The following is a 9,434-nucleotide window of genomic DNA, read 5'->3' on the forward strand; positions in this document are numbered from 1 at the left end:
GATGAGTCCCTTCTCTAAATTTTCAGGGTTAGTTGGAAATGGAGCAAAAACTTGGCACTCTTGAGGCAATGGGTCGCTATGTGAGGGAGGGGGGGGGGGTATAGACCCAGATTATGGACATGTCGAGAGCCCCGCGGGACAAAAAAAATCAAATAAAACCTGCATGTTACTGAATGTTTGAACTGATGGGGACATCAACATATATCGATGGTGCGTTTCACAAAAAGAAAGGACAGCGTGGTGGCAAAGTGGCACAGCACTTGTATTTAAAGCTCTTCAATGCACAATGAGCAAAAACAGTAAAATCCTGCACATCGCTAAATTTAACAGGAGTAACGCCGGGTCAGACATGGAAAAAGTAGATACACAGTGAGAACTCACAAAAACTTGGGCCTTTCTGTCACTTTTCTATTCTCGTCAAAGGTAGCAGGTAGCAGATTGAAATAGGTCAAATTTGACTTTTTTGGCTGTCTTTAATGATGGTAGACATCCAATCCATTTTGACTGGGAATGTTCAAACAAATAGATACAAAAAACTAAAAGGTAAATCAAGAAAAAAAATTCAATCAGTTTCATCTGAATTTAATTAAAACTATGTATTTTAACATTTACAAAAAACGTACCTGAAATTACAGTAATTTGAAAATAATTTCATTTTGATGGCCATTTTTTGTTTGTATTTCTCTACATGTATTTAATTTTTTTAACAGAAAAAAATGACTAACAGAATCAAACCAATGACTCAAATTCTAATTCATTTTGACAAAAAAATTGTCATTCGTAAACTTTGTATTTAAATCTCTAAATATGGCTTTTAAATAGCATTTTGTATTTTACAAATACATTTGCCTAAAAAATGCCCAACTTTTTGCGAGTTGCGTAAACTATCATTAATGTTACAGAATATCCTTTAAATACAAATTATACAGCAAACTTAAAGTCTGTGTTGTGTTTCCATGTAAACATGAGCAAGTGAGTCCAACATGGCCGTTTAGCCATGAATCCAAATTGTTCTTCCATTTCCCCACCAAAACTTTCCGCTTGCCAAAAGTGATTTCCAAAAAACTTAGGCTGCTGGCCACTTTTTGGTCCTGAGGCGGAACGTGCATAAAGCCGTTTCAGTGTTAACTGGACTAAATATGGCTCAAAAACTGGATTGAAATTGGTCTCGGGACCAACCGTCGCGCTGTCCAGTGCAATAGAAAAAAGGCCCAGTGTACAATAGTCCAGTGTAGGCTTACTAAATTCATTTTGAAATCAGTATGGACGTCAACATGTCCACTTTTCGGTCCGGCGACTTTTTTTTTCTTTTTTCTAAACAACAAAGCACTGAAAAAGGAGTTAGTCACTAGAAAAACTGTAAAATTGATCTAAAGCTACAATATCAAGTGGCAAATGTGTAGAAAGGGCTGTGTAAAGTCCTAAAAATGGCAGCCAAGTAGCATACGGCGGCCACTTTTGCAGCATTTCAAAAAGGCTTGCCGAGTTCACTCATCTCTTTTGGTTGCTTTATGAAACGCAAACCTCCAGTAATGTACATCATTTTATTTTTAAATGACGTTTTCTCAATTTGTAAAGGATTCTGTAACCTTAAAATTGCTTTGTGATAGTTTAAAAATGGGAGTGTGGGGCCTATCACAATATGTATTAAATCATGTTTGTGTCAAAAAAGAAATGGGAGTACCCACAGAAAGTCCACACAAGCTCAGGGAGAACATGCAAACTCCACACAGGAACGTCGGAACCCTAATCCTAACCGATAAATTTGTATTTCCCAACCACTGTGCCCTGAGAGATGGCCAGGTTTGCCAGGGTAAATTAGCATATTATTATAAAGTGGTTTTGTTGCTTATCTATAATCCTTATAAAGCGAGATTTATGGGTGTCTAAGAGTGTGTGTGTGGGTGTGTGTGTATGTTAAAATTCTCTCGCTACGTTTGTCCAAACCGTGCAACGTAGAGAATTTTTTATGATGGCCAGAAATGGCTGTCGGATCCTAAAAGACAAATGATTGCATTTCTTCACCTTTTCTAAGTGTGTAAACTAAATCTTTTATTTGTTAAACCCCAATTTTTAAAAAGAGATGTTTTTTAATAGCGCTTCAATGGCTTTTTGGTACTAAACAAGCAGCTTGTTTTTAATAGGACGTGAACTGGAAGTTGTTTGTTTTCACAAGCATTAACTTTTGTTAATGTAATTTCTGTTTGACCAGACAACTGATTTTTGCATAAGTCATTTTGGGAGAAAAAGTCATAACATTATGAGAGTGAAATCGGTACACTACTTATTTGTCGACTGGAAGTTGGTGACATAATAATGTCAGTGTGAAAAATTAGATAATCTAATACTTTTTTTGCGTTTCTATTTCTGTTTTTACAACTTTAATGGGAAAGGGTCCAACACCCACCCTCCATGTCCCTCGTGAGAATAAGTGGAATGGAAAATGATTGATTGATTGACCCTTTTTACTTTTTTTTCAATTTCTATTCCCTATTTTAATCATGTTTTGTTTGAAACCGTTTCGATGATTTAACATGACTTTTTTTGTATCTTTTTATTTGTGCTTTGGGATTTTCATGCATCATTGTGTTGAATTGTGCTATACAAATAAATTGGCTTTTCTTATCATATCTATTAGTATGTATTAATAATATATAAATTCAATTTTAAATTAAAAACTATCGTAGAAGGGGAAAAGGAGCCTTTACTCCAGTTACCACCCAGGTCAGCACAAAAAAAAAAATAATAACTAAAAATAAAAACTCAATTTTATGTTGACGACAGTAAACATCCAATGAGAATGCAGCATAAATTGTTTGAGATTAGCTGTGGCTTTCAATGTACTTAAGTAAAAAAAAAAGTGGACTTTAGGCTTATCCCCTCTTATGTGAGTGAAGTTATTTTTTGAAAAAGCTTGTTACGAAGGGAGAAAAATGGGGAGGTAAAAGAGCTTTTGTAACCATAAAAGGATCATTTTTATGAGCTATTCAGTGCAAAATATCAGTCGTTTTACTTGTCATTAGTGCTTCACTTGAGCGGCATTTTTCATTCTTTAAAGCTCATAAAGGCTTATTTTCAGTCTATTATGATTGGGGGAAAAAAATCTGTTCCGAATTGACACCGTATTACACCAGGGGTCTTCAAAAGTATTCCACAAAGTGGGCACATGATTTCATTCCAACCAAACAACAAATAACATGACCACTCTGATGTTGTACCAGCGTAATCTGTTGAATTCAGTCAGGTGCTGCTTGTTTTAGCAAAAACTTAATTAGTTCAGCTGTCTCTGCTGGCTCGGTTGGAACAAAAATCAGGACACACAGCGGCCCTTGGGGGCTGCTTTGAAGACCCCTGTATTATACCATCATTATATATTTGCCAGTTCCCGCCCCCCTGTTGCTATCCCTTAAATATTCTCTTGATCTGCTCCTTCCGCTACTAATTACATGACATTTGATACTGGTCCTGCATAATACTTTATGCCCATCGTAAAATTGGAGGTCTTAAAAAAAAATTCAAAAATGGCCACAGTGCAGAATTTTGTTGTAGTCAGCTAATTTTAGTCAGGTGCTGCTTGTTTTACCACAAATCTGATGGGTTAAACTGGCTGGATTGGATAAATTGGAACAAAAATCAGGACCCTTAAGGACTACTTTGGAGACCCCTGTATTATACCATTATGAAATAATTTCCAGCCCTTCAAAAGTTTAGCCCCCCATGTCGCCACACTATGAATCTTTTTCTATATCCACTTCTGCCGATATCAAATGACAACCGATACTCGTCCTGCATAATACATTACTCGTCATAAAAGGTATGACCTCAGGAGTCTCCAAACTACTTCACCGAGCGCAACAGTGGCTGCAGAATTTAATACCAACTGACAAGTGTTGTGGGATAATTGTGGTCAGGCGCTGCTTATTTTAGCAGAAACCTCATTGGTTTAACTGTCTGCGCTTGATCAGTGGGGGGAAAAAAACAGGACCCACAGCGGCTCTTGAAGACTTGTTTTGAGACCCTTGTATTATGCATCATGAAGTATTTTCCAACCTTGAAAAAATTCTTGCCCCCCCTAACGTCATATATGTATTTTTTTTTTTAGATCTGCCCTTGGTCATGTGACAGGCAAGGGATGAGAAGGATTGGCATGACAATTTCCTATAAACGGGTCCGAGGGATGTTTGGGGGACCTACGAGGAAAGCCCTTACGTCTAGCCCTCAGTGGTGTGATCAGTCGTCGGGCGAGCATACGGAGCGGAGCTGGTCAGGGCTCCCTACGCTCCCCGTGCTGGAGCTCCCGTCGCCCAGGTCCCGGGCCGCCATGCAGGGCAAGGCCAGCTCGGCGGAGCCGGCGGGGCTAGAATCTCCGCCCCGGCCCGAGCACTCCTCTTCCAGGACCAGGCAGAGCTCCTTCAAGTCCAGGTTCTCCTTGAGTAGTCCGTCCTGCGTGCGCTCTAGCTCGGCCAGCTTCTTCAGATAACCGCCCAGGTCCTCGCGCATGACCTTGGCGGCGTGGTGGCCAAAGTGCTGCCACTCCCGCGCCAGCTTCTTCACCTTCAGCCGGTCGTCGTCCAGGAAGCAGCACAGGTCGCGCAGCTCGGTGTTCTCCTCCTGCAGGCGCTGGTTGATGACTTTAAGCTCTCGGATCTCTAGCAGGTGGCCTTGGAGCTGCTTGTTCACCTCCTTGATGAGGCGGCCCCGCTGGACCAGAGCCGAGATCTTCTCCGACTCCTCCTTACGTAGGCGGCTCAGCAGGTCTTCCTTGGAGCACGCCAGCAGGTCCTCGTCCGACATCTTGGACAGTTCCCGCGGCGTCGGCACCTCCCCTTCGTTGCTCATTGTCTCCTCAAATTCAAGCCCTTTAAACGTGGAAAAAGTTGGAGTTCGATTCAGTCAATTGAAATATTCCAAAGGAAAACAAGCAAGTTGACAAGATTACTAACACACAAATTAGTGTGGTTCGTTATTTAATTCACATTAACTCATCCATTCATTTCCAAAGCTTGGCACAATCCCAAAGAACCTACTATGTTTTTGGAATGCAGAAAGAAAAGTACCCAGAGAAAACCCACGCAGCCCCCGGGGGAAAGAAGATCCAAATTATAAACAGCAAGGTCAGAATCCAACGGGGATTGAACCCTCAATCTTAAAACAGTGAGGCAACATTGCTAACCACTTTCCCAACGGGGCGCCTACGCATTAATTATCGCAACTTACCGTATTTTCTCGTATATAAGCCGTACTTGTGACTAAAAAAAATTGTCTTAATCAAGGGTAAGGCTTATATGAGCAAAACATTTGCTATACTCCTTTTCACCACTAGATGTCAGTAAAGTAAAATTTACTATTTGTTAGTTATTTTCTGTTTTGCAGTCAGAAAACTGTTCATTTGCTGCCACCCTCTCACTTTAGAAGGATTGGACATCTAGTAATGAACTCTTTCAACTTTCAATACACAACAGAAGGTGCAAAATATGATTATTGTTATGAGTTAATTCAATAGCTTTGTAATCACATTTTCTGAACCGCTTTATCCTCATTAGGTTGGCGGGGGGTGCTGGAGCCAATCACAGCTGTCTCTGGGCCAAGGGCGGGGGACATCCTTAATCAGTGGCCAGACGATCGCAGCACACAAGGGGACGGACAACCATGTACACTCCGGGCCAATTTAGAGTGTTCAATCAGCCCACCATGCATGTCTTTGGAATGTGGGAGAAAACCGGAATACCTGGAGAAAACCCACGCAGGCCCTGGGAAAACAGCCTAACTCCACTCAGGTGGACTGACCCGGATTTGGAACCAGGTCCCCCATTTTGAGGCCGACGCGCTAACTATTTATCCGTCAGGCCCACAGATATCGTTCTATAATATTGAATTAAAGGGTGGCCCGGTGGAGCAAGTGGTTAGCTCGTCGGCCTCACAGCTCTGGGGTCCTGGGTTCAAATCCAGGTCATGTCCACCTGTGTGGAGTTTGCATAATCTCCCCAGGCCTGTGTGGGTTTTCTCTGGGTACTCCCACATGCATGGTAGGCTGATTGAACACTGTAAATTGGCTCGGAGTGTGAGTGCACATGGTGGTCCATCTCCTTGTGCGCTGCGATTGGCTGTCCCTGATGTCTGGCCCGAGTCAGCTGGTGAGGATAAAGCGGTTCAGAAAAGGAAATGAGAATTATATCTAATGTATCAACATGTAGGGAGATAATCATTATTGCGAGAATCGTATGGTATGGTTAGGTACCTGGAGGTACCCACATCACTTCCACATAGTTCTTCAGCACCAAGTAGAAGCTCGAAGGAAGAAATGTGGGAGTTTTTCAGTAAATGTTGGATGATTCGTCCTCCAGAACTGCGTGTGTGATGTTTTTATTCATTTTAGTTATTATCATTATACCTATATTTTTTTACTCTACCTGAGAAAATGTGAAAGTGCAGGGAAGCTGCGATCGTTTCACGAGGTGAGCCTCCTCATACAGTGCGTCTTCGGGGTGCGAACGACAGCCCGGCAGAGATTCATTTGCAGATTCGTGTGCTTAATTGCCGTCCAAAAAAAAAACGGTAAAAACAAAAGCAACGGCGAAACAGGCCTCCGGGAGCAAGAGAACGACTAACCGTGCTTATTTCACTTTTCCCCGATGCTGAAGATGAAGAGTTGGAGGATGATGATTGCGTTTGGAAAAAAGGCTGGCTCAATCATCTTTAAAGAATAATCATGAATCAGACAACGATGCACTCGCGGGATGTTGGATGTTGCGTGCTGTCCCCGTTCACCGTCCAGATTGGACTCAATGGACTCTCTCCGGGTTCCTCACATCCGTCCACGATTGCTTCATTGCCAGGCGCGGGATGTTTTGTTTTGTTTATCCCGTTCAAAAACGTTCATCAAAAATGACGATTCAACATCAATCCATCGCTTGAGGCGATTATTTGGCTGGACATTGAACACAATAATGTCCGCCCCCAGAAGACACTTTTCACGGTTGAGATTCTACACTAGTCGCTAACGGGAGTCACCGGAAAAACACCGAATGGTATTTCAAAATAAGTGTCCGAAAAAGAACATCTGTTCGTTCTTACAAGGGAAATTATTGCCATTGACGGCAATGGGCGTCGGATCTATTTTGTTGGCACCAAAACAAAGCATTTGTGAGAATACATAACGATACGTTTATTTATATTATGGTCTGCTTATCCTCACAAGGGTTACGGGACACTATATTTACCTGTATTTGTTTTTAAGATTTGCTACTGAATTGTAAAATTATGTATCCCCTGTTTTGTATTTTTGGGTATTCCTTAGTAATACATCATACTTTTTACGAATAAAAAAATATGTATATGTATAGTATATGAATAATATAAATAGAAAGTAAAAAGGAAGAAGAATATATATACATATATACTTTCTATTTCAACTCTTTATTTTATTTTGAAACTCCACCAGAAGTACTCTATAGGAACCAGCTCTTAAATTTGTTTTGGAGAAAAAAATCATAAATATTTCTATTCCCTCGTCACTCCCAATGGATTTCTTATTTTGAATACAATATTGACTAATCCATTTGAATAGGACAAAACAAATTTAATCATATTCGCGTCTCTTTTTTTCCCAAATAAGGAACAAACTACTACTAACTCATGGCTCCCATTGACAGCGATGCTGCAAGGCTCTCCCAGTTCAAATGAACGGGACGTCTATCTCCGTCAATGGCGCCCAATGAGTTAACATGCTTCATCCCTTCTCCCTTTCAATTCTTTAGTGCTGAGGCATTCACACACATCCTTCCGCCCTCCATTGTTGTGCTGTGAGCAGGACAATGCGGGGTGTTAACCAGATCCGAGCGTCATGTGAGTTTACAACTAAACCCCGAAAACATACCTGTCAACCTCGAACCATTTGTGATCTTACCAAATTTTGTTTTCGCCCTTACATATATGTATAAATACATGGAAAATCTTACCACTTTACTTTTTTGTAAAAAATCACGAACAACAAGTAGAAAATGAAAGTAAACATAAACAAGGGAACAGGAAACGGAAATCACATGGTGAAAGTGTTACAAAACGAAATGTTTATCATGATCTTTTTTTTTTAGCCAATCAGAGGCGCCGGTACATATATCACTTGGCAGACATGCGTTTCCGGGAAGAAACAATGGCGGATGGTGAAAAATGGCTAGAAAGTGCCTTAATTTATTTTTTTTTCTCAAAATCACCGTTTAGCGTACCATTTTCATGTGTACAGCGTACCAATATAAAAATGGGCTTTCAGTTGTACCAATTACGGCGAGAACGTACCAGTTGACAGGTATGCGAAAAAGAAATGTGCAGGGAGGGATTTGACATCCCCGTGTAGTCACTCCCAAAGACATGCAGAAGCACAGAAAAAGGGAGGATGAGACCAGGGATTTAGTGGGATTATTGAGATTAATCGCCAGCGGGGGAACAGATTGTATATTTCATGCAGAAAACTCAAGTTAAAGCAGATGTGCACGGTCTGGGTTATTTTAAGAACGGATAGCAAATAATAATAAAAATAAAAATAATAATAATAACAATAGTAATAACAATAACAACAACAATAACAACAACAATAACAACAATAACAACAATAACACAAATAACAACAACAACAACAATAACAACAGCAACAACAATAATGACAATAATGACAATAATAACAATAATAACAATAATAACAATAATAACAATAATAACAATAATAACAATAATAACAATAATAACAACAATAACAATAATAACAATAATAACAATAATAACAATAATAACAATAATAACAATAATAACAATAATAACAATAATAACAATAATAACAATAATAACAATAATAACAATAATGACAACAATAACAATAATAACAATAATAACAATAATAACAATAATAACAATAATGACAATAATAACAATAATGACAATAATAACAATAATTACAATAATAACAATAACGACAATGATGACAATAATGACAATAATGACAATAATGACAATAATGACAAGAATGACAATAATAACAATAATAACAATAACAACAATGATAACAATGATAACAATGATAACAATTATAACAATTATAACAGTGATAACAGTGATAACAGTGATAACATATATCGTTATTTTGAATAAAATAAATAAACTAGCTTTTCAGGTTTCATTAAAAATCCTTTTATTTTACTTAAACGTCAATTAAGTGTTTATTTTAAAATTTAAAAAAATAAAATGAAAAATAAAAATACGTAATTATTCTCACAAAATGTTTTAGAAAAAAACGACTAAACCTTAAATATTTTCTTATTTCTTCTTTTAATTTGTGGACATATTAAAACATTGTTTTTACACAAAAACAAAACAAAACCAAGATTAAACCCTAAATACTCTTTTGTGCTTCCCTTCCATAAATGAATGTTAATTTTTTTAAA

General features: G+C 38.7%; 1 protein-coding gene across 3 annotated transcripts; it reads right to left on the reverse strand.

Annotated features, from left to right (window-relative positions):
- Window positions 1-2,292: 2,292 nt before the first annotated feature.
- ccdc85b (coiled-coil domain containing 85B) lies at window positions 2,293-7,021 on the reverse strand. 3 transcript variants are annotated; one of them, XM_077733333.1, is made up of 3 exons: window positions 6,411-7,021; window positions 6,239-6,346; window positions 2,293-4,859 (listed from the first exon to the last, which is right to left on the reverse strand). In XM_077733333.1, exons 2-3 carry the CDS (start codon window positions 6,252-6,254, stop codon window positions 4,231-4,233), a joined length of 645 nt encoding a protein of 214 aa, XP_077589459.1. In that variant the 5' UTR covers window positions 6,255-6,346; window positions 6,411-7,021; the 3' UTR covers window positions 2,293-4,230. The 3 variants fall into 3 exon arrangements, with proteins under 3 accessions (XP_077589459.1, XP_077589461.1, XP_077589460.1); XM_077733335.1 differs by lacking the exon at window positions 6,239-6,346 and having other exon boundaries at window positions 6,610-7,020; XM_077733334.1 differs by lacking the exon at window positions 6,239-6,346 and having other exon boundaries at window positions 6,411-7,019.
- Between the last annotated feature and the right edge of the window lie 2,413 nt (window positions 7,022-9,434).

The sequence above is a fragment of the Stigmatopora nigra genome, chromosome 14 (genome assembly GCF_051989575.1).
Source record: "Stigmatopora nigra isolate UIUO_SnigA chromosome 14, RoL_Snig_1.1, whole genome shotgun sequence".
Classification (NCBI taxonomy): Eukaryota; Metazoa; Chordata; class Actinopteri; order Syngnathiformes; family Syngnathidae; genus Stigmatopora; species Stigmatopora nigra.